Genomic DNA, 26636 nt, shown 5'->3' with positions numbered 1-26636 from the left:
TAAATAAGACATGGATTCTGCACAATTTCAAGGTCACTTAAAAAAGAAGCAAATTTGGGAAATTGAACAATTTAACTCCTTTTCACAAAAGGTCAGAATTCATTGCTTTGATTAAAGCAAATAAGATTTCCATCTTTTGTGATTTGTTTTGTACAAACTCGTGGAGTTCATGACAGCTTGACTGCATGCATTTCTGAAAGCAAAAGGGGAACATATCAAATACTAAAACATTCTGAAATACGTGCAAATTTTACTCTCAAAACTTTATGCTGATAATGTAAATTTTACAATACAAAAACTGGATCAAATTAGAAAAAAGCAGAATAGAGGCATTTTTACAAGTGGATTATTTAAAACCCCCAAAATTGTATTCCTTGTCAGATAACTTAAAACGTTTGCTTTGTATGGTAACATCTAAACCGATTTTATTAAAGTCAAAACTATTCATATATCAAGGGGTGGCTGTGGCTTGGGTGGTAGAGCGGGTCAGCTGTAAATCGCAGGGTTGGCGATTCGATTCCTGGCCCACACGTCTCCACATGCCGCAGTGTCCTTGGGCAAGACACTGAAGTTGCTCCCAATGGCAGGCTAGCGCCTTGCATGGCAGCTCTGCCACCATTAGTGTATGAGTCTCTGTGTGTGAATGGGTGATTGGGACACAGTGTAAAAAAGTGTTATATAAGTGCAGACCAATGGTCATTCTTAAGGGTTAGATAAAGTAGTAACTATTTATGGCAAAAACTGCACATATCCACATTTTACAGTGTTTAATATAACAAAAGAAAAAAGAAAAAAAGAATAATGTTAGAAAGTAAAAAAAGGTTACCTTTTATTTTCAGATCCAATGGTATCTTACTCTGTTAGTGCTTGAGATCAGAATGGTTTTGCTTGTAAAACATTGGTTTTAACAATCCAAGGTCTTGTTTCTTCAGTACCTGCAGCGATCTCTCTCAGTCAGCATCTACTGCCTATAATAATTTCTGCAGCAAAATGTCAGTCTGAATACATGTACACAATTAGGCCTGCTCTGTTCAGTAGACTACACAGTAGTCTGGTGTCACCCATCTCTGAGTGTAAGAAACTGGGCTGGATGTTAAACATGCATACATACAAATAAACCATCTTTCCCCCAGGCATAATCCGGACAGCTTTGGGTCCTTCCGACATGGACAGAGAGCAGAGGGAGCACTACCAGGTGGTGATCGAAGCCAAGGACATGGCCGGCCAAAAGGGCGGCTTAACTGGCAGCACCACAGTCAACATTAGCCTTACTGATGTCAACGATAATCCCTCTCGTTTCACCCAAAGTAAGCATGCTTTCAATTCTTGGACATATATTTCTTTTAGCTCAACTGGTAGAGAATTACACTAGCAATACCAAGGTCATGGGTTTGATTCCCAGGGAACTCATGTACTGATCAAACATATACTTTTAATGGACTGTAAGTTGCTTTCAGAAAACTGATATTGGCACAAGATATTTGTTCCGTATGTCTGATGATTCTTGTTTTAGTTTAATATCTGTTTAATCTCAGTACTCCAGCGCACACCTAAGCAAATAACAATTCAGACCATCTGTGATTGAATTAAAAGAAATGGAACCCACAAGCCTCAAAGAAACAAAACAACAACAGCATCAACAAAAATAAGATAAAATGGATAACATTTTTGTGACCATTGAGTGAAGGAAAATGGTTAGGAGTAAAGCTTACATTCTCTGCTTCACCAATTGCATGAGATCTGTGTGTTAATCCTGATTAAATGGACAGAGTGGGTACAGCTCAGTTACTCTTTTGTTTTTCTCTTAATATAGTCCATTCTTTCAGCCTGCATGTAGATAGAAAATGCCTGGAATTTCTGTCATGTTAATCAAAGGAATGCAGGCTGTGAGCCCAAACCGGATATATAACAGACAGTAAAGTATCTATCACATTATCCTTTCATTACAGTAAAGAGCATGATATAGAGCACACCTAGAGTGTTTACATTAGATTCTCTCTCAAGAAAAAATTATTAATTAGGGTTCAGTTTAAAAATGTGTGAGATTGTCAGACCTGCATACGCTTACAACATATTGTAATGTTGTACAACATATTACAGCTGTTGTGCTCATGTGGACCTGGGTTCCAGCCCTTCCTTTGTATATACGGTATATTAACTGTATGTATACACTAATTTTGCACTTTATTAGAAACACTATGCTGCTATTAAAGTGCTCAACATGGTCTTCTGCTATTGTAGCCCATCTGATCAAGGTGTTATGCATTCTGAGATGCTATTCTGCTCACTACAATTGTACAGAGTGGCTATTTGACTTAATGTATCCTCTCTGTCAGCTCGAACCAGTCTGGCCATTCTCCGTTAACCTCTGTCATAAACAAGGCGTTTCCGTCCGTAGAACTGCCTCTCACTGGATGTTTTTTGTTTTTGGAACCATGCTGAGTAAACTCTAGAGACTGTTGTGCTTGAAAATTCCTGGAGAATAGCAGTTACAGAATTACTCATACCAGCCCATCTGGCTCCAATAATCATGCCATGATCGAAAGATAAAATTTTTCCCCAATCTGATGGTCGATGTGAACATTACTGAAGTTCCTGACCTGTATCAGATTGAATGCATGAATAAGTAGGTGTACAGGTGTTCGTAATAAAGTGCTCAGTAAGTATACAGTATATACAGTATATGTATATATACTGTATATATGAGCAACAAACCATGACATAAAAATTGTGTTCCTCAGGTATATATCAGTTCAGCGTTCCAGAGCTCACTGAGACGGGAGCATCAGTTGGCAGGATAAGGGCTGTGGATGCCGACATCGGCAAAAATGCGGAGATGGACTACACCGTTGTTGGTGGAGATGGCTTAGATGTGTTTGATATCATCACAGACCGGAACAACCAAGAAGGCATACTTACCATTAAGAAGGTAAAGAATATTTTTCTTTTGTTCTTTGATTTTGAAACTACATTTTCAATCTAATGCATGCAAGCAGAATCCAAATTTAACACTCGACAAGCACCATATGTGAAAAGTAAATTTGCTACATAATACATGGTTTAAATTGAGAAGAATGATAGTCTGACCCTAACTTATGTCTATGAAAGAAAACATATGTCACCACTCTCACATCTTTTAACAACTTCTACCTCAGTGGAGATTTACCAAAATGAGTTTATTTGGGATGCCTTAAGTTTTTTTTAAGGATCTCCATGTGGCGACACAAAATAAATGCAAGTATAGGGACAAAGTGTTTAAATGCAAAATACATTTTCGTGGCTGGTAAGTAAATTTGGCCAGTACACTTTATCTTTCACCCGCCATTCACAGATGTGGCAAAAAGTTACGTTTGCACACTGAATGCAAGTCTGAAGAGCTTGTTTTTTTAATTTAAATCTTTTTCAACAGATAACACGAAGGGACTTTTTTGCATTATGCATGACCCGAAATGCTGAGTGGGTTGTTTACTCCTGTGAATCTTTTTATATTGCAGCCTCTTGACTATGAGAAAAAGAAATCATACACGCTTCAGATCCAAGTGCAGAACACACATCCAGACCCGCGATTCCTGAGCTTAGATGCTAAGGACATGGCCACAGTCCGGGTCAGTGTGGAGGATGTGGATGAGCCCCCTCAATTTGAAAAATTCAGTTACATTTTAGAGGTGAAAGAGGACGCAGCTGTGGGAACCGTCCTAGGATCAGTCAGTGCCGTGGACCCAGACATAAGACGCAGTCCAGTCAAGTAAGTACCTTGCATTAAAATCATCTCATCACAATGGGTCTCATTCACTAATGATTGCATACAAGTGTGCACAGAAAAGAGTTCTTGCACAAAATTCACACCTGATTGGTCCGTTGTTAGTAATAATACACAGGTGGTGAATTCTCAGGGCCAGTAAAGCCTTTTCTGCTAGCCTAACATGCCAAATAAATAAATATTTTTCATCCTTTCATTCTCAATCACCTTTTTGCTTATGTATTTTTAATCGCTTTCCACTCATTCCACACAAATTAAACGTTTATACAGTCAGAATTTATTCCTTGATGCTTACAAGCAAAGTGTGACAACTGTTTCACAAATCACATGCTGGAAGCAGCTTGTGAGTCTGAGCTTCACCCCTGAGGCCTTCAGAATGTCTTCAGAATCCCTCAAAAGTGCAAAAGAATGAGCAACTAAAGTCAGATTGTCAGATTCATAAGCCTATCAGATTGATTTATTTGTTCTTGGTGGGCGTGATCTTCAGGATATGTCTCGGTCGAGGCCTTCTAGCTGGTCTTGAGTGACGCAATCACATTTAAGTGACATAATTTGAAAGCAAAGAGGCAAGATCTTGCTGACGAGTCGACTGTCATTACTGCCTCTGTCGCCATTTAGAAAGATATCCTTATGGATTTAAAAACCTGAGAGGTTCTGCATGACCTTGTGATTGCTTAATTTATTAATCAGGAAAGAAGGGCTGATTTTCACTTCAAGCAAATTGGTAAGTGCTTTTTGCATTGTTATAGCAACATCACAATTTTCTAAGTGTAAATTAGTCTGCTTGAGAATTCAAGATTTGAAAAGTTTTGATTTTACAGCTACCTAATAGGAAAAGTGTAATGGAATGCATATTGAAGTGAGAATTACAACTTGTAGGCTCGTGCAGAAATTCTCAACTCAGATTTTGCTGAGATGCAGGGGTATGATGTCACACAAACATGTTGACACTCCGTGAGATATTCGAAGTAAGTGATAAGCATTCACTTTATTACGTAATATCGATAAATGAGTTCGTTTCCACATTACATGATATTAAAGCTTGTTTAACAAACGCCTGCAGAAACAGGTGTATAACATTTTAAAATATTATCTTTTGATAATCGTACACCTGAAGCACAAACGCTAGCGTGCAGCATTGTTTATCAGTTTTGTTGCTAGGAGACATCTCTAATGAGAGTCAAACCCCTGCTAATGGGAGCGTTGTAGTTCTGAATATTGGGGAATGGAATGCATTTAAGGTCGGAGATTTCAAGTAGGAATATCCCACATCCCTCTTGAATAGAACGCAGTATAAATGTGTACCCTGACGAAACGATATTTATTGCAAGCAATATTTAAATCGCAAATATTATTAGATAGATTTTTCCAGGTATTATAGACATCCTTGGTAGATTTATATGAAAAAAAATAATTTTTGAATGTCTGTTTCCCCGCGACCCTGTACACAGGATAAGCGGTTGACGATGGATGGATGGATGGATGGATGGATGGATGGATGGATGGATGTCTGTTCGGGAGACGCAGTGCTGATTTAGGGTCAGAATATGCCATTGTTGGTTCAAACCAAATTATGCGTTCAAGCCTTAGTTAGTAATTAAAAAAATTAATTTCAGAAATAGTATCATGCTTGTGCTGTTTCTACCAAGTTATTGGATAAACAAGGATGGATGTGAGTGTGTGTATGAGTGAGTGAGTGAGAGAGAGAGAGAGCGAGAGAGAGTGTGATCACCTGTTGCCACACCCAAGCAGAGATGCTGTCAGCTTTCTGGAGATCAGCATTCTCAGTGGAAAAATAGCCATCAAGTGGGGGTAATTCTCCCTATTTCATGGTAGCCGGTGCGCAAGAGTCTTTCACTATAGAAACCGCAATGTCCTCCGCCATTTTGAACAGTACTTTTTGTCTGTTGTGTCTCTCAGCTGTGATGAACCTTATTGCTGAAGTTGTTAGTTTAAAGCTATTTTCTAGCTGTAGTTGTGTAGTAGTAATATGAGCGATCACGGAGTGCTGTTGTATGTAAACAATGACTGACGGATTAACTTCACGTCACCAACTGCTCATATTACACAAAAAAAATATTTTGCCACCACCTGCTGTCTAACACATTTAATGTCAAAAAAATTTATAAAAAATACATGTAAGAGACATTTACAGTATACAGTAACTCTTAACACATATGCACTACTCTTACACTAGTTTAGAACAGCATGAAGACAAGCGGAGTGATACACACACAGTGAAGCTTCGGAGTGCTGATGGTGTCAGACCATTAGTGCTCATGGAACGTCTCTCGTCCACTCAGATTCGAGGACCACAACTAACTGTTTTGTGTGTGTGTGTGTGTGTGTGTGTGTGTGTGTGTGTGTGTGTGTGTGTGTGTATATATAAAACATTTCACTTCAACATATTTCATGTTTCCAGGAACACTAGGAGTCTGTGATTGTTGTGCACATGTGGATTAAGTTCTAAATGTTTTCAAAAAATGTTTCCACAGGTTTTACACACAAAATCTGTATAAGCATGGTTATTGAATGCAACTGCATTGTTTCCATATATCATTTCACCTCCCTCCTACTGTGTCTGTATTTACAAGATCACTGCAAATCTGCTTAAATATAGATTTTTCAACACACTATAGTTTGACTAGCTTGCAAACCACTTGAACATCTGCCCATTTTTTTTCCGGTGACCTTCGTTTACCTGCAAAACCCTGATTAATCCGTTTAAGGCTATGGTGATATGAGCTTCACATTTAATTCAAGGGGTCCTTCAATCGCAGCATATTTATGGCATAATTGTAATAAACTACAATTATGAGAATAAATGAGGAAATTATCACTGTCCAAAGCGCCCTAAAATAAAGCTGATGTGGTGGGCTCAGGAGCACAATAAATGGATGTTTTTCCCTGCGGAGAGCACAGTAAATAAGAACACAGAGTGGAAGTGCAATTAAAAAGCCCTCTGCAGCAGAGAACAGGACTTCAGGGCTGGTAATTATCATGGACATCAGGGACACGCGCAACACTGTCTCTTGCAACATCGGGTGGCTAATTAGGAAATGTAACAATTCCACTGATTGATTGCATTTGAAAGCAATATTGTGAGCTACTACTAAATGAAGAACAAATGGGTGCTGGGCATGTGCAAGCTCAGGGCAGTGTGATTTTAGTTCTAGCTCTGGTGTGCATCAGGACTGCTGCAAGCTTCCTAATACACATACTCTTCCAAACGACCAATTGTGTTGACAGTGACACTCTGTTTCAAATAATTATTGATAACAACTAAATTTCATGGTTTGAACAAATCAGTAAGTCATGGGAGGCTGTGTATTTCCCTGATTTTATGTAAACTGCTTAAAATCAGGGATGTAGGAACAATTATAACTGAGGGGGACATGTCCCCCTGACTTTTAGAAATAACATTTTCATTTAAATGTTCTTTTTTTGCTTAATAGTAGTGCAGTGGAAAAAAAGTGCAGCCGTTCAGTTTAAACAAAGCCTTTAAGACCCAGCGGAAACCTCTAACAGCTGGTTGCTTTGGCAGTGGGCAGAACTAACTCAAAGGTGGTAATCCCTAGTGCTCACATGTCATAGTCCCCGCAAATCAGTTCAGGTGAACCCAGACAACGTGCTGGGCTTGACATTACCAACTGCCCACCCGCAAATGTGGGTGGAAAACGGCAGTGGCTGGTGGCAGTGGCTGGTAACATGCAGTGGTGGTGGTGTAGTGGGCTAAAGCACATAACTGTTATTTAGAAGGTCGCTGGTTCGATCCCCACATCCACCACCATTGTGTCCTTGAGCAAGGCACTTAACTCCAAGTTGCTCCGGGGGGATTGTCCCTGTAAGTCGCTTTGGATAAAAGCGTAAATGTAAATGTAATGTAACACTGTCACTCTTACTAGCCACTTTTACGTGTAGTCACAGCCGAATAAAATGTAAATGTATTAATCTCTCCTTCAGCGCATTAAATATGAATCTTATATCTGTCATGTGCATCTCTGTGGGGCGAATGAAACATGCTTTGGTACGAACATCCGCACCGCACATCAGTGTGCTGCAGAGATCAGCGTGATTCAGTTGGGCTTCACTTGATATCGTGGCTACTGTTAGAGACCTTAAAATTGATTTGACCCATTTGAATAAAGTGACATTCTAGTATAAATCTCTATATTAAGGAATTCGAACCTCTCAAACTGCTAGACAGCCCTGACTTTATTAATAGCACTGACAGGTAAAGAGACAACAGTGTAAAATGCATCAATATTGATTTCAAGGTTTTTAATACACATCATCATCCAAACTAAAACATTAAAATAAATGCATTAGCACTAACTGGTATATTGTATAGATGCATATTAAATTGATTATGGTGAGTCTATAAGACTTTTTACATTTTGGTAACTTTTAGTGAGTTTTTAATCTCTGACCTATTTACTGTTTGTCTTGTTTTACTGAAGCACTGAATGACCAAGTCTCATGTACATTCACCAGCCAAAAAACTGAAGGGAACAGACATTCTGGATTTATTTCATTAGGGTCATGTGCTTAACAACAATAATCTTATGTCATAGTATACATCTAAACAATGATATTGTTCTTTGATTTTGATTAATGGTAATGGTAATGTTTGTGTCATATCGTCTAAAAAAAAAATAAATAAGGTCAGTGACCATGTCAACCGTGTAGACAGAGAGGTGAAACAAGCTTCTGAAATTTTTATGGGAAGATCATATTTGACACTGACAATTTTTTATGTCAGTATGAATATTTGATTATAATGAATATTATGAATATTTTTAATGCTTTGATTCTTTGGTTCTGGCTGACTGAACCAATGTTTGTAATTATTGACAGCAGTTATTAAATTATATGATAATAATTTTGTTTAATATTAAAATTTTAATTCATACATTAGAGTTCATAATTTAAAGTTCAATCTTAAAAAATGCTTATGTTTCTTAAAAGTTCAGTTGATATGCTTTCTTTCAAATTATGTTGCATATACTTTAAAATAAAAACTAAAACTAAACATAAAAAACAAAAACTGTCGTACTGTGAAGAGCGGCTGATGAGATTTAGAATGTGTTAGAATGTTTAGAATTAAAATTAAAGTTCATTATCCTAACTAATACTAAATTTGTGGTTTCCAAACACCATGGCATATTAATATAGAAAATGAGGTCACAAATGTACATCTATAGTCATTTAATAACGGCTTGCAGCGTGTCTTATCCAGTCAGAATTTAGAGTCTTAACTAGCTTTTTTATAATTACAGGTATACCATTGACCGACATACAGATGTGGACAGAATTTTTAGTGTCTATCCTGGGAATGGATCTATATACATGCAAAGGCCTCTGGACCGAGAAGAATCTTCTTGGCATAACATCTCAGTAATTGCAGCTGAGTTCAGTAAGTAGTCACCAGTCATTATGCTATACAGATGAACTTTGCAAGGCTCACAGCCACAGTTCATTTGGAATGAATTTATGGGGTTAAGCTCAAGTCATTCAGCATTAAATTTCTCCAATACGATTTCCACATTTCATTTACCATGACAGGTTATATTGAGTAAATATATGAGTTTACTTCTTTTAAATTAGAAATACAGTTTCCTCCTGTGCCTCCAATAAAATTAACGTCTAGTATCCCAAGTTGACTGCCATCATCTGTCACATCTTTTTAAAGGGATAGTTCACCCAATAGTGAAAGTTCTGTCATCACTTACTGTACTCTCATGTTGCTCCAAATGTGTATGACTTTCTTTGGTGGAACATAAAAGGAAATGCTATGAAACATTTTTATATTGTCCCTTAGACAACCCTCAGCATACCAGTCGAGTGCCTGTGTACATCCGTATACTGGATGTCAACGATAACCCCCCTATGCTGGCATCCTTCTACGAGACGTTCGTCTGTGAAAATGCAAAAGCAGGCCAGGTAAAGAGTGCTTTTAAGTATATGTTTCCCATTTTATCTGCCACATTGTCAGTTTTGATGGAAGATTAGGGGGTCCACTTCTCCTGTTTGATCGGTGGATGGATGTGTCAATTTAAAGCAGGAGCGTCTGTTAAACAGTGTGTAACCTCTACAGAACTCACACCTCCGAAGAGAGATAGAGACCAGTGATGAGTATTTCTCCTTCATGGATTAAATGGCAAAGCTTTTTTCTGACAGGCTTGATGAGATTATGTGTCATGGTGGATGACAGGAGCTGTCACATAACACACACACTACATAATAACTGTCCAAATCTCCTCCATTTCATGACTTTTCATGTATCCCTCGTTGTCCATCAGCAACCACCTCATTGACCCGCCCACCTCAGCATCTGGCAAAACTGTTAAACCTGGTGTGTGCCATGTTTTAGTTACTGGGCTCCACAATGGGCTAAAGAACTTACAATGTATTCATGTTCAACCTATGCATAGCCACAATATTTGATTTGGGCGCTGCCATTGAGAGTTGATCAATGATTTAATTTGAGAGTGAATAACACCTTACATTTTTGTCTGTTCAACACAAAAGTGTTTGCATGGCTTCAGAAGGTGTGAAATATACTGTTGAAGTCAGAAGTTTACACTTAGGTTGAAGTCATTAAAACATATTTTTTAATCACTCCACATATTTAATATTAGCAAACTATAGTTTTAACAAGTCATTTAGGACATCTACTTTGTGTATGACATGAGTTGTTTACAGACAGATAGTTTCACTTTTAGTTGACTATATCACAATGTTGTGTTTGTGTAAGACTCAATAACCACACCGTGTAGCTCTGTTCACGTTGCGTTTTACTGAACTGACGCAAACATTACATATGTTGACCCTTGCCGTAAATCACTGCCGTAAGCCTTAAAGGCACCGTAAGCTGTCACTCGCAGTGCATAACATAACAGAGTCCAACAGGAAACAATACTGAACGTTTTCAGACATAACATTTTCTCCCCCCCCGGAAACTGAAACATAACATTCAGCCCCCATTCCCCAGTGTCACAATCACCCTGTCACATAGTCCCCATGTCAGATGGGCAGGACCCTTATTCTCTGAGGGCGTGCTGGCCGTGAAGCTGCGTTGGGCGGTGCTGGTGGCCTGCTCCAGGCGATCGTCATGCAGTGCGGTGGAGGGCGCATGCACCACCACGTCATCCAGGTAGATGGAGACACCCTGGATACCAGCCAGTATGAGTGACATTATCTTCTGAAAACAGCTCGGGGCTGATGAAAGCCCAAATGCCATACGTTTAAACCTGAAAGCCAACACGTGCGTGACAGACGCCTTAAGATCCATGCTGGCCGGTGACAGAAGGACCTGGAGGTAGCCGTTTCGTAAGTCCATCTTACTGAAAACAGTGGAGCCGTGGAAATGGCTAGTGAGCTCCTCAGCCGTAGGTAGGGGATACTTATCAGGGATGATGGCTTTGTTGACATCTGTGAGGTCGACAAAGAGCCGCAGTCCGCCCCCCCTTTTCTTGGCTATCACCAGGTTAGACACCCACGGCGAGGCGTCGACAGGCTCTATGACGTCCGCCTCCACAAGGCGATGCAGTTCGGCCAGGGGAATGCACCGTAGGGGCTGGATAACAGGGCGGACTGATGGTTTTACAGTGGGCTGGTGTACAAAACCAGTCATGCAGCCCAGCCCATTGAACAGTTGTGGGTAGCGGTCAGGCCAGGAGGTGGCAACTTGCAGGACATGCAGGCCCGTAGCATCACTCACACTAAAACCCAGGGCAAGGAACAAGTCTAGGCCCATAATGTTAGCTCCCTTCCGGGTGATGCAGAACTTGGTGGCAGGCGCACATTGTTGATCATACCTGACGGATGGCGATGGGAGAGTGGCTGTAGCCTAACAGGGGTTTAGCCACTGCTTCCAGAGGCACGCGACTGAAAAAGCGATCATATGTGCATTTGTTTAGAATTGACACTTTCGCCCCTGTGTCCACGAGGAGTGGAATGAGAGCTGTGCCCACACGGCATGTGCAGAGCTTGAACGAAGGCTGTGAGGTCTGTACAGTGTTTATGGGGACAGCCGCAGTATCATGGCAAGCAGGGGAAGAGCGACAGCAGCATGCAAAATGGTTCAACTTGTTGCAGTTACGACAACGTTTCCCCTGGGCAGGGCATGACCGATCTCTGGTTGCATGTTTGGGGAGCCACAGTTACTACAGCTCTTGTGCCCACTCTCCCTAGGCCCCCTGTCCACTCTCTGTACATCCAAACGGTCACTCACCCAGTCAGCCGCCTCTGCAGTCTCTGTGTGCTGAACTGACGGTGGTGATGATGTCACAGGCTCGTGCGCAGCGCGGCCGAACTTGCGCGCCTCCATTAGGGCCGTTTCCAACTGCTTTCCAATTACTAAAACGTCCGCTAGTGTCGTGGAGTCTGGCTCTAGTAAAAGTCTCTCCCTCAGTTGGTTACATGACGTTTTCTCTATTAACTGGTCAACTATAAGTCCATCCTCCAAAGCCCCAAAATCACAAAGTCTAGCCAGCTCACGTAATGCTGATACATAGTGGACAACGGTCTCACCCGGCTTTTGCGTTCTCTGACGGAACTCAAAACGGTGCATCCGCCGGCTTCTTCCGGAGCTGAAGTGGGCCTTCAAGGCGGTCATGGCTGTGACGTACTTATCATCCGATAAGGTGAGCGTGACAAAGATTCGCTGTCCCTCCTGCCCGAGACAATGGCGCAGGAGCGCGCACTCCCTCGCCTCCGCTAGGTCCGAGTGTCCCAAAGCTAGCAGATAATCCTCAAACGACGTCAGCCAGCGATCCCAAGGAACAGCTGGATCACCGGGAACAGGTAGGAAAGGTGGCGGTGGTGGTAAGACGAATTCAGACATCCTCGTTCGCCAAATGTTGTGTTTGAGTAAGACTCAATAACCACACCGTGTAGCTCTGTTCATGTTGCGTTTTACTGAACTGATGCAAACATTACATTTGTTGACCCTTGCTGTAAATCACTGCCGTAAGCCTTAAAGGCACTGTAACCTGTCACTCGCAGTGCATAACATAACAGAGTCCAACAGGAAACAATACTGAACGTTTTCAGACATAACACACAATTCCAGTGGGTCAGAAGTTTACATACGTTAACTGTGCCTTTAAGCAGCTTGGAAAATTCCAGAAAATTATGTCAAGCTTTTAGACAATTAGCTTCTGATAGGAGTACTGCATTGGAGGTGAACCTGTGGATGTATTTTAACCCTCTGGGGTCTGAGGGTATTTTGGGCCCTGGAGAAGTTTTGACATGCCTTGACATTTGAGCTTTTTTCAGTTGCTTAAAAACATATTAATGGCTAAAGTCTGATAACACTGTATTCAACACAAACTGGGCTACAATAATATGTGTGTACATGTTTGTATTTTTGAGAAAATAACGTTTATGCATGGTTTTTGAAAAAACACAAATTTTAAGTCATTGAAATAAGGCCATATAACCGATACTAAACATTTTTCCACAATACTTTTGAGAACGGAACCTTGTAGACTAGGGTTTTTGCTACAAAATGATGTGAAAACCATCCTGATCACTCATTCATACAAAACAATATAGTAATTGAATTTTGCAAGACACTTTTAGTGTTAGAAAGGTCATATGCGAGGAGGCATGAATGATCATGAATATTGATTGTAATTCACAATTGAGGAGACAAAAGACCCTTCCCTGGGCCTATCAATGAGGAATGTGACAGAAAGAGAATGAATGTGAGACTTAATGATCAAAATCAATTTTAAGTTAAAAGAAGTAATATGACTATACAGTTTCTTTACATAAAGACTTTACTTAATTTTATACCTACACTACTGTTTAAAAGAAGCCTCTTCTGTTCACCAAGGCTGCATTTATTTGATCCAAAATACAGTAAAAACAGTGATATTTGGAACTATTTTTACAATTTAAAAGAACAGTTTTCTATTTGAATATATTGTAAAATGCATTTGTGATCAAACTGAATTTTCAGCATCATTACTGCAGTTTTCTGTGTCACATGATCCTTCAGAAATCATTATAATATGCTGATTTTCTAATATGGGCATATTTAAAGTAGGGATGCACCGAAATGAAAATTCTGGGCCGAAACCGAAACCGAAAATCCAGGATGCACTTGGCCGAAAACCGAAACCGAAATTTTTACCTATTTAAAAAAAAAAAAAATGTTGTGTATAATTGTATTAATTTTATACTTTTTCATTAATTTCATGAATTTAATTAATCTGAATTGAAAAACTACAAACCAATAAAATAAATCACACTTTTATTGAAAGTAGCACACCAAAATTGGACAAAAAATATATTAAAACTATATTAAATATTATTCTTCTTTCAGTTCTGTAAAAATCTAATTTTACAGATTTTATTAACAATTATCCAAATAATGTAAAGTTTTAGAAAACTATTATATGCACAACAAGAGTCAAGAAATTGACTAACATCTTTCAAAAAGTTTAAATATGCAACAGTAATTTTAATTAAAACAACAGGCAGAACACAGAATGGCAGAGGGCCTCTATTCCACTGATCTATAACTATAATATATAATTATATATATATATAATTATATATATAATTATATATATATATATATATATATATATATATATATATATATATATATAGATCAGTGCTCTATTCTGTTTATGTAAACGTATGTACACTTTAAGTGAAAATGATTGCGCAAAACAACAGTGCAAAACAGCAGTAATTGAACTAAATCCAACCTCAACTGTAAACGACAGATGTATCCTCAATTGAAGAACAAGTGTAATGTAATTGCTATTCACATCATATTGGACCGCTTTCTATTTAAGTACAAGTGACAGGATTCTCTTCAAGAACAAAAGTTGCTAAACTTTCTGACAGTCTCTCCTGTCAGAAAGCTCATCAAGAACATGAGATGCTGCACTGAACAGTTTCTCACTCTCTGTGCTGGTGCTTGGGCAGATAAATACCTGTGCGCAATCCGCGCAAGCAATGGAAAGCCGTCTTTGTTTATGCAACTGTAGTCAAGGGGATTGTCGCTTCTGGCGTAGTTCAGCTATACGTCTCAAGTTGTGTTGTAGCTGCGCTAGTTGTGACATTTTCCTGTAGAATCTCTTGCTGTATTCTGTATATATATATCTTGAAAGTTCTGCTGAATAAACACTGCAGATCGCAAATTTGATGTCCTTATCAGAAACTTTGAAGAATTTCCACACCACTGACATGATCGGCCTTTGTTTGGTAGCGCTGTGATAAGGGCTAGATCGATCCAGATTGAAATCTGAGCACTGAGGGGCGGGGCGAGGAGGTATATATTTTCGGCCTTTTTTCTCTTTCGGCCGAAAACCGAAAGTGCCGAAATTTCGGCGCATCCCTAATTTAAAGTGCATTTTACTAATTTAACCTGAACACATATTTGCAAGCACAAGCTTTGTTGATGATAATGAGGCAGCATAAACACTAGTTAAAATATAATCTAAACATTCATATTATTTTAATATCATATTACATATCATATTTATATCATACAGCATACCATTTAAACACCTACTTGAGCCGAAACAGCATTTAAATGTAACTAAAACTTGCTTATTAGGTCATATTTCAAATTTCAATACTCTGAATCATGGCTGGCAAGTCTGGAAACAGTCCCACTAGTAAAATATTTACATGTTTATATAAAATAGCATGTCAACTAATGAAAACTAAATGACTTACTCGTCCGAAATTGTATCCTCGGCTGGATCAAATCTCTCTTCAAAATACAAACGTTCATCGGAGTCCCACTCTTCTTCTGAGGAAAATGTTAACTCTTCGTCACTATCCAGGAGTTTTCTCACTTGTGTATTGTGCTGTCTTCCAAACGCACAGAAAAGTGAATGACTGTTTTTAAGGCACAGTCGGGGGCGTTTACCATTTGATTTGATCGTCTCAGCACATTAGCGTATGAATGGTGCGCTCTGCTGGTGTGTGTGATCACATTAGGGATAATTCGCTGAGCCAGTAAAAACTGTACATCGCTTTGTTTCATACATATAATATTGCAGGAGAATATTTGTTTTAAATTTGAATTGTTTTATTTAGTAGACATTTTAAGCATTCTTTAGCCATATGTTTCATGTTTGTGTGATAAGTATTTGCAGAATTTCAGTTCATTTTTGTTACATGTTTCAGATATATGCTCTCGAACCCAGAGACTACTTACAGCTCACCTTTTTTATTTTCTTTATTTTACAAAGGCACAAGGTTTTGTTGTTATTGTGAGTGTACACAAGTAAAAGTAGACCCTTTATAGTCTCTAATGATGTCTTACACTTATCTGTATGCCCCAAAATGACGTAGAATTTTATGTTGTTTACGCTGTAATGACGAAAAAATCCAGCAGGATGTGCCGGTGCATCCATCGACCCCAGAGGGTTAAGGCCTACCTTCAAACTCAATGTGTCTTTGCTTGACATTATGGAAAAAAAGAAATAAAAAAATCAGCCAATTGGGGGCCTGGGTAGCTCAGTGAGTATTGACGCTACCTACCACCCCTTGTGTCGCGAGTTAGAATCCAGGGTGTGCTGAGTGTTGCCAGCCAGGTCTTCTAAGCAACCAAATCGGCCCGGTTGTTAGGGAGGGTAAAGTCACATGGGGTAACCTCCTCGTTGTCGTGATTAGTGGTTCTCGCTCACAATAGGGCACGTGGTAATTGGTGCGTGGATCGCAGAGAGTAGCATGAGTCTCCACATGCAGAGTCTCCGCGGTGTCATGCACACCGAGCCACGTGATAAGATGGAGAAGTTTTGACATGCCTTGACATTTGTGCTTTTTTCAGTTGCTTAAAAACACATTAATGGCTAAAGTCTGATAAAACTGTATTCAACACAAACTGGGATACAACCAAATCGGCCCGGTTGTTAGGGAGGGTAAAGTCATATGGGGAAACCTCCTCGTTGTCGTGATTAGTGGTTTTCGCTCACAATAGGGCACGTGGTAATTGGTGCATGGATCGCAGAGAGTAGCATGAGTCGCCACATGCAGAGTCTCCGCGGTGTCATGCACACCGAGCCACGTGATAAGATGGAGATGTTTGACGGATTGACGACCTCAGAAGAGGAGGCAAATGACACTTGTCCTCCACCACCCAGATTGAGGTGAGTATCAGCGCCACCAAGAGCACCTACTAAGTAGTGGGAATTGGGCATTCCAAATAGGAAGAAAAGAGAGTTTCAAACTCAATGTCAGGGTTTCAAACCCTCCCATCCTTGGGAACAATTTCCAAATGCCTGAAGGTACCAAAAGGACCTTGTGAAGATGCCGGAGGAAATGGGTAGACAAGTATCTATATCCGCAGTAAAACGAGTCCTATATCGACTTAACCTGAAAGGCTGCTCAGCCACGAAGAAGCCACTGCTCCAAAATCACCATTAAAAAAAGCCATACTACAGTTTGCAAGTGCACATGGGGACAAAGATCTTACTTTTTGAAGAAGTGTCTTCTGGTCTATTGAAACAAAAACTGAACTGTTTGGCCATAATGACCATCATTAAGTTTGGAGGAAAAAGGGTGAGGCTTGTAAGCCTAATAACACCATTCCAACCATGAAGTATGGGGGTGGCAGCATCATAATGTGGGTTGCTTTGCTGCAGGAGGGACTGGTGCACTTCACAAAATAGATGGCATCATGAGGAACGAAAATTATATGGATATATTGAAGCAACATCTCAAGACATCAGCCAGGAAGTTAAAGCTTGGTCGCAAATGGGCATTCCAAATGGACAATGATCCCAAGCATCCCTACAAATTTGTGGCAAAATGGCTTAAGGACAACAAATTCAAAGTATTGGAGTGGCCATCACAAAGCCCTGACCTAAGTCCGAAAGAAAATTAGTGGGCAGAACAGAAAAAGCATGTGCGAGCAAGGAGGCCTACAAACTTGACTCAGTTACACCAGTTCTGTCTGGAGTAATGGGCCAAATTTCCAGCAACTTATTGTGAGAAGCTTGTGGAAGGCTACCCAAAATGTTTGACCCAAGTTAAACAATTTAAAGGCAATGCTACCAAATACCAAGAAAGTGTGTGTAAACTTCTGACCCACTGGGAATGCGATGAAAGGAAATAAAATGTCACCAATGGCAATTTTTCTTGTACCAAAAGATGAAATATATATTGGTAACTCTTCACAATAAGGTTCAGTTTTTTAACATTAGTTAACATGAACTAACAATAAACAATATTTTTACAGTATTTATTAATCTTAGTTCATATTAATTTCAATATATAGTAATACATTTTTAAAAATCTAAAATGTAATGCACTATTAAGTAACACAAACAATTTTATTTTCATTAACCAACATTAACTAAGATGAATAAATGCTTAAAAAATATATATTTTCTTTGTTTGTTAATAATACCTAATGCATAAACTAATATACAGACATGCACTGTCAACTACATCTTTTAAAAGTGAAATATGAAATTAGGTAAATAATTTTGTATATCCCCTTTAATTATGTTTAGATAAACAGAACTATAACAATTAATAATAAAATTGAATAAAACCATTTGTTGAAATATATATATATATATTTAGAGATGAATACAGTATATTGAAGAGACCGCATTAGATTAGATAAAGAGTAAGGGAAAAAATCTGAGATAAGGTTTGGATTCTGGTTCTGTTCATCATATTCTAACAGACTGTTGTAAAGCCCAAAGGAAAGGGAAGGCAGCCAGTAGCACATGAAATCTGGCTAGGCTCTAAGCCTGATAGGGGAAAAAACATGAAGCACACAATGGATGATTATATTTCTGTCACAGTGTGTTGCCTGTGCACCCTTGAGAGATGCATTTAACCTAAAATTGCCCTTGGTGACAACTAAAGATAACCATAAGCCTCTGTCACTGAGCCAACATCTTTCTCTGCAGTAAACATGCTTATAGTGTTTGCATGTAAACACTTGTAAGGCCTGAAAGATGACATTGCGAATGCCAAGTTGTGCTATGCACTCTGTTAAAAATGTATTGTTATCAATTGCTTCTCTGTCACAGAAAATCCAAACAATAAGCGCAGTGGATCCAGATGACCCGGCCGGTGGACATCGTTTCTTCTTCTCTTTAGCATCAGAGAGCTCAGTGCGAGCAAACTTCTCAGTTCGAGATAATGAAGGTGGGTGCCCTCTCTCATTTTCTGTCCCTCCAACTAGCTCACTCCCTCCTCATGATGACAACACAGACCAATCGAATAGTAGAAATATTTAGGACTTATGGCCTCTTCATGTCAATTATGACAAGATCGTTCTGCAGTAGCCATTACTTAAGGTCAGTCTGAGTATGTTATGGTCTGCCGAAAGGGTAGCTCCCTTTGACAATGCTTTCACCGGTTTCTTAAAGGGATAGTTTACCCAAAAATGGCAATTCAGTCACCATTTACTCATCCTCATGTTATTTCAAACCTGTATGACTTTCCTCCGTGGAACACAAAAGGAGATGTTAACCTGAATTTTAGGGACTGAAAGCTTTTGTCACTATTGCCATTCATTGCACCAATTTTCCATACAATGAAAGTGAATGGTGACTGAAGCTGTCATCACATTTTGCATTCCATGGAATAAAGAAAGCCAAAGCCATGAGGGTGCACAAATAATTACATAGTTTTAATTTTTGAGTGAACTAACCCTTAAAACCCATTATGAATTTGTCCAATTCTTGACATAATGTCTTGACTGTTTCGCCAAACAGTCATTTCATCAAGTCTCAATTAAATTGTGTTTGATCATGTGCATTAAATGTGTTCATATTTAGTTTGCTATTTTTTATATTAAAAGGTAGTTTAATACCTCCAAGTGCATATTATTTTTTTTCTTATTTTTTCATTTAGCATCTGTTACCTTTCTATGCAAATGGATACAGACAATGTTAAACATCATGGTCATGTTCAGATTTATGTTCAGTAAAAAATGTATAAAAAAAATCAAGCTGTAACTTATAACTTGCTTTTAAACCATAGCGATTTACAGTAAGATCTCACTTCCCACCTCTGTAGTCATCATTACAATTATGTCACATGCAAGTGCTTGGTAATCTGAGAGAATATGGATATTAAACTAAGCACTCAATTCATTACAGACAACACAGCTGGGATCTTTACACGGCGGACTGGATTTGGCAGAATGCACAAGAGCACCCATCTAGTGGCTGTAGTGATCTCAGATGGCGACTTTCCAATGCAAAGCAGCACAGGCACGCTCACAATTCGTGTGTGCACGTGCGACCGTGCTGGCAACATGGAGATGTGCAATGCCGAGGCTCTGACCAGCTCTGCTGGACTCAGCACGGAAGCACTCGTGGCCATCCTGCTCTGCATTCTTATACTGCTCTGTAAGTTCCACTTCTACCTCTCTTAACAATCAGATCACATCTTGCTACATCCATCTGTCTAATCACCGCTCCAGCCTCCATCTGTCGGTCTGCTGTCGGCCTGCTCATCTTTCAAGCTCTTTGTTAGTGGGACTCTTCTTTTCATTTTCCCACCTGTCTTCCTGTCAGTTAGCGATTTTGTCTGTGCTACTATTTGATTAATTACAATTCCAGTGGTCTGAAGTGTGAATGCCTGATCTGCTTGTAAAATGATATGCAATTAAGTAAAAAAAAAAAAGAATAAAAGGAATTTCTGACATGCTTAGTTGGCTGAACTGATAAAGCTCAGTTGTTAGTTATTTAATCATAACAAGAGCTAGATTTCAATTAATCTAAAATTAATCCAGTCTTGATTTAATCCAGCAAGAGAAGAATATCATTACATTTGAATTCTAGGCTTAATTTAATGGAAAACATCTTGCTTACAATAACTACATGTAACTGATCAATTTAACATAGTGCTCATTTGTTTTCTTTGGATTTTTGTGACGCAGTTCAAAAGGAATAGAAAAGAGAGCTTGCTGTTATTTGAATTTGAGATACTGGTAACATCAGCCAGATCTCACCAAAAGATGTGACACCAAGATGACATGTAAAAGCATGCATCATATATGAAGCTCTTTATACTCCACTATAGTGAAAGGTAAATGATAAAAGCAACCAACCAATATTAAAAATGTTGCATTCACACACAGTGGCCCCAAGAATCTGGAAACTTTAGCCAGTGTGCCACTTAAAAATGTATAAACATTATTAAACTAAGTGACATATCTGCAAACAAATTATTCTAGAGCTCTTCTCATAATCAATTTCCTACTCAATCTTACACAATTACCATACTTTTAACCAAGTTTATAATTTAAAACCAAAAAAGATATATTTTTGTTTTGCTTGAAAAATGTGTTTGCTTAATCTTTCTTTAAAATAAATACCATTCGGTGTGTTTTTTTTTAAGACATGATTTGTGATTCCATCGAAATGTTTAAAAAATTTTAAGCACATTTCTAAAAATTAGGCTAATGAAAATACAAATTGTTGTGCATTTCCATCCATTACGTCAGGGGTCTTTTCAGGCCATGGACCCCTCGGTAGCTAGAGAGATGGAGCAGGGACCCCTGTTACATATTGTATAAAACTTGAGTGGTGCATTTTATGCCTATAAAATCATATGTGGTAGGGGCCTACCATATTATTGTATGTACATACTTAATGATGTTAGCATTGCAAAGTCATTCAAATAATCATGAAATGATGTACAGCAGGGGTCAGCAACCTATATGACATGAAGTAACATTTTACATTTTCCTTGCTAATCGCTGTGCCATGCCCCCTCCTAAAATAAATTAATATAGACAGACAGACAGACCCTATCCATGCAGAATAAAACAACATTTATAAGGTTACTTATATGGAGACTTCATCTTATGGGAGTGGTCGATTTTATATACGATTAAAAATGACTGCTTATTTCTTTGTAGTAAAACTTTGTAAAGAGAGGAAAAAATGCTGAGAGCAGCTTTAATTATGTTGATTTCAGAGTGACCGTATTAAATTTGTGGAATGTTTAGGACATAGCCTTTGCTGATTTGATATTCTCAGCTGTAACTATTTATTTACAAGTATTTCTGAAAGTAAGAAGCAACTAATATTACAAGAAAATGTTTGCTGTAATCCACTGAACCGCGACCAACGCAAAGCAGACACGTTTATTTATATGCCCCTCTACTGCTGCGTTGCTGAATCTGATCTGCATCGTTTTATAAGCGGCTTGTGATGAGCATGGTTGCGTGAAACCATTTATGTGCTAGTCAACTTCTGTTGACTAGCGTAGTTTAATCACACTTTAACAATGTTTGGCATTCTATTCAGTTCATAACTAAATAAAAAATGATGCATGGATATGAGGAAGGATTACTGCAAGAGGAAGATTTGGGATGCAGCTGCAAAGGACTTCAACAGGTCGATAGACTAAAATTCATACTCCTCTCTCTTGCTCGCAATGGTGCTCAAAACTGTTCAGGCGGATTGTGAGGACCCACTTTAAAGACCAGCTGGGGGTTAAACATATCAGAATGTTAAGGGCTATGTTCGAAGAATTGTGTGCCAAAGTCAGACCTTTCATTGGGCAAGTCACATCAAGCTATTACACACTCATAACATGTGCACAAATAATCAAAACCGTTTATGGTTTAGCGAATAAACTGTTTAGAACATGTTCAAACTATTGCAAAACTCTAGAAAATCCACCTTCCTTGCGCATCAAATTTTAAGCAAATTTTGAGAGTTTATTTGAATTAAGCAAATAAAAGCATTTCCATTCAGGATATCTTATGCATATTTTCAAAACCCACATAAAATTTGTTGGATGAAAACCCAGATGGCTTTAGTGTCCAAATTATGATGTAATGATGACAAAGCTTCTTGTTTTAAATTTGTATTAACATAAACTAAGAATGTCCATAGATCAAAATAATTAACAGAATTTATTGTGTGATTCAAGAAGTTACAAGAATTGTATGTCCTTCAATAAAAACAGTTTTTGTTGTTGAATTATAGAAATATGATGTCAGTTTTCATGTCTAACATCTTGTTTTTTCGTGGTTTTTATAATTTTTCTATTTATTATAGCAAGTTAGATTATTGTTATAGCTTATTAACTTTTTTATTATTTAAGTCATCTAGAGGCCCCCTTGGAACTTTGTTGAGGCCCCTTATTGGGCCCGAGCACCCTGATTTAGAACCACTGATCTATTGCAAAGACATTTGTACATTGTGGCTTAAGTGTCTAAATAATTTGCGGCCATAGTATGAACACCAGATATCAGTCTTGCTTGCCATTTACAGTACATTTTAATTTGTCTTATTCTATAGTGATCGTGGTGCTGTTTTCTGCCCTGAAACGTCAGAAGAAGAAGGAGCCCCTGATCATCTCCAAAGAGGACGTGAGAGACAATGTGGTCAGTTACAATGATGAGGGTGGTGGTGAGGAGGACACCCAGGCCTTTGACATCGGAGCACTTCGCCACCCAGAGGTGATGGAGGAGAGCAAAATGCGGCGGGACATCTTGCCCTCCGAATCTCTTTACCCCCCACCACCACCACTCCGTAGGACCATCGCGCCGTCCCGTGACAACGCCAATGTGCGGGACTTTATCAACCAGCGTGTGCAGGAAAACGATGGCAACCCCACAGCTCCTCCTTATGACTCGCTGGCCACCTACGCGTATGAAGGTAACGGATCAGTGGCGGAGTCGCTCAGCTCACTGGGATCTGTGTCCTCAGAGGAGGTGCAGGACTATAACTACCTCAGCGAGTGGGGGCCACGCTTCAGGAAGCTCGCCGACATGTACGGTGGAGAGGACAGCGATTGGGACTCCTAACGGACATCTGGCAGACTGCGGAGCAGAACTCATTTGCTGTGCTGCCTCTAACTGAAGACTGGAGTGGCAGAATGAGGAAGCCTAATTTCTTTACAAAGTGCCCTTTCATGCTTCTCATTGTCCTACAATCAGGCACTCGGTTCTCCATCCTGATTGGCTCTGCATTTTCTCTGCAAGGCAGATGCAAAAGATGAGATGAACTTCACACAGTGCTACGGAGGATGTTTCTGTACGTTCCTGACTTAAATTTTCTCATATGCACACGTGCTCTCTCGTGCTCATCAGAAAGAGATCAACTGCGGTGACATCTTTCTACATAATCCCAGATTTTTCTTGAGATGTACTGTAGACAACACTCAGCATTTGCAGATTTCCATATCTGTAACCATCACTGAAAAAGTTATTTTGAAAAGTCTACCATCTGATCATGCAGACCTGCTCTTCAAACACTGGTTCAAAAGAAAAGTTTATCTGTACACTGTGAGCCTGTGATACACTTGAACTGAACATTTGTAGGCATGCTATAAACCATTTATTAAAAGGCCAAGACCAAGTTCTATTTTATTTTATTTTTTTAAGTAATGTGACCAAGGCTAAACTTAAGCCAGTGAATTAATCATCAGATTCTATGTGCAGCAGGGAGCTCAGAATCAAAATGTTCAAGATCATAGAAGTCGCCTAATAACTGGGAGGCATTTTGAAACCCTAACTATTCATCGTTTGCATAATTTAACTAATCTACTTATGCACTCAAGAAAAGATGTGTTGTCCTGTAACCAGAATCAAGACAGATTGTTTGAACTCCATGTAGATCTAGAAAAATGGGTCAGGATATGTTTCATGGTTGGCACTGGTTTTCATCATCCACTTGAAAAAAAAAATTTGAGAAGCTTACAATTATCTGCTATGTCATTGGACCTAAATGTGTTTTGCTTGAATTCCTTAAGCAGTCTGGCACACTTTTGCTTGAACTCGGAACTGCTTAGTATTACTTTCTCCTTATGAGAGACACATATTCACACATTCCCTTAAAGATGTGCTGCAAAATGTAACATTCCAGACAATTATCTTAAAAAATTGTGTAAGCATGTCTTAGTGCGATCTATTCTCAATGATTTTTTTGCTCTCCATTCATAAAACTGAACAGAGAGATCAAACACAATACAGTCAAACCAACGAAAATAATTATACATTCATACCTTTACATAGAATTACTGATCAAAGGTTAAAGTGAATCACTTGGCCATGACTGCGCCCTCTCATCAGTCCACAAAATGAGCCTGAGATTGCGTTCACCTCTGCCTTTAGAAAGGGTGAAGACATCTCTGAGGACTGGTTGAGCAGGTAAATATTTGTGTTTTAGAAGCAGAATTCTGATTTCTCTTCTTTGTCATTGATATGCTGTAAAATAAAGAAATAAAAAAACAGGAAAAAAGATTGTTATTCATGCTGTCAAATCTTGGTTTAATGAACAGTGCTTTGTACCAGTGGCTTTGGAAGAGTAGATTTTGTCCATGTACTAATTTGCTTTATATCTTGTGATATTTTGTACCAAATATTTATATACTACGATGATGACTATATATTATTGAAATATGTACATTCTTATTGTATTATTGTGTGTTATGATCGTGTTAAACTGTAAATGTAAGCAAGTTGTAGTTCATTTGATGATGTGCAAATGGATTTAAACTTTCATTAAAATAAATGTTCTCTTTTACAGAAACAATCCAAATCTCAGGAATTATTTGCAAGTCACATTGAGAAACAATTAAAATTAGATATCACAAACCGTTTGTTTTTATTTATTTATTTCACAAATTGCTGCCGCCCCCGGACATACGGGTATAAAAGGCGGGGAAATACGTCCGTTTCATTCAGAAATTTTCTTCGGAGCTGATGGGTTTGTATGCAGCGAGCGGCACCTGTTCCTCTGGTGATCTGCTGTTGGATCTACGGCGCACATCAGCAGCTTACTCCTTCTCTGCACGACATTGCAATTTGCCCCTGGGCACTTCGACAACGCAAACTAAAAGAGTTTATAAAAGAGTGATTTTCTCTAAAAGAGTATTTTCCTCTAAAAGAGCAATATACAGCGGCGTTGAACGTCCTTTTTAGGATGTGTCTTTATAAAGATGCCTTTCCACCCCTGTGTAGTTCCTGGATGCGGTAGAGTGCTCTCCGCTTCAGACAGCCACAGGCGCTGTCTCGTATGTCTGGGCTGCGATCACACCGAGGCAGCGTTTGTGGAAGGTTCATGTTCTCACTGCGAGAACATGACCATGGCAACTTTGCGGTCACAGCTTTCCTTCAACCGAAGGAACGCCACTCCAGCCACCGCATTGCTCCTTCTTCCCACGGGATTGAGGACGACGCGGCTGGCGATGGAGGCGATCTGGGGATGGCACCGCGAACCACCCGCCCCCCAGCACGCTCATTGACTTCCGTCCGGGCTCGAGGCAACAGCGGCTCGCCTCACAGCCAGCCTGCCTGTTATCAGAGCCCCCCCGAGCTGGATGAGCTCACCGCTGCATCGGAGAGCGGTCCGGCATCTGATGCGGATGACTTGTCTGGGCTGCGCCTTCGGGCCAGCACGCCAAGGCTGAGGCTGATGCCCAGATGTCCGACATGCTTGCCCGGGCCGCCACCAGCGTGGGGCTGTACTGGAACCCTTCATCCTCCACACAGCCATCATGGCTGGATGATTGGTTCCTTGGGTCTGCACGCCGCTCACAGCCATGTCCCCCCCAAGGCCTGTAGGACGACGTCATCATTGGCCGCCAAAGCCTACAGCGTCACCAGACAGGCCGCTTCCACCCTGCGTGCCATGGCACTCCTGCTAGTCCACCAGGACAAGGCACTCAAAGATCTGCACGTGGGTAGTCCTGATCCCTACGTAATGAAGGAACTGCACTCAGCGACCAACCTCGCCCTCAAGGCCACAGCGCAGTCACTCGGGCAGGCGATGGACACACTTGTGGTTCAGGAATGTCATCTGTGGCTGAACTTGCAGCAGGTGTCCCGACGCATCCTAGTCACGACCGACACCTCCAAATTGGGTTGGGGCGCCGTGTGCAACGGGCACGCAGACGCAGGCTGTTG

General features: G+C 39.7%; 1 protein-coding gene across 2 annotated transcripts in view; it reads left to right on the top strand.

Moving 5' to 3' along the window:
- The window catches only part of LOC127648719 (cadherin-6-like), a 91712-nt gene extending 66457 nt beyond the window's left edge, over positions 1–25255 (top strand). For both annotated transcript variants that reach the window (XM_052133449.1, XM_052133448.1), the window contains exons 5-12: positions 1134–1307; positions 2742–2929; positions 3495–3745; positions 9040–9176; positions 9582–9703; positions 18787–18904; positions 19864–20115; positions 23026–25255. In XM_052133449.1, the coding sequence (XP_051989409.1) occupies positions 1134–1307; positions 2742–2929; positions 3495–3745; positions 9040–9176; positions 9582–9703; positions 18787–18904; positions 19864–20115; positions 23026–23534 (1751 nt within the window). In that variant the 3' untranslated portion in view covers positions 23535–25255. The remainder of the gene's footprint in view (positions 1–1133; positions 1308–2741; positions 2930–3494; positions 3746–9039; positions 9177–9581; positions 9704–18786; positions 18905–19863; positions 20116–23025) is intronic.
- Positions 25256–26636: the final 1381 nt, after the last annotated feature.

Source organism: Xyrauchen texanus, chromosome 9 (genome assembly GCF_025860055.1).
Source record: "Xyrauchen texanus isolate HMW12.3.18 chromosome 9, RBS_HiC_50CHRs, whole genome shotgun sequence".
Taxonomy (NCBI): Eukaryota; Metazoa; Chordata; class Actinopteri; order Cypriniformes; family Catostomidae; genus Xyrauchen; species Xyrauchen texanus.
The sequence above is the reverse complement of the archived record's forward strand: the minus strand, read 5'-3'. Positions and strand labels throughout refer to the sequence as shown.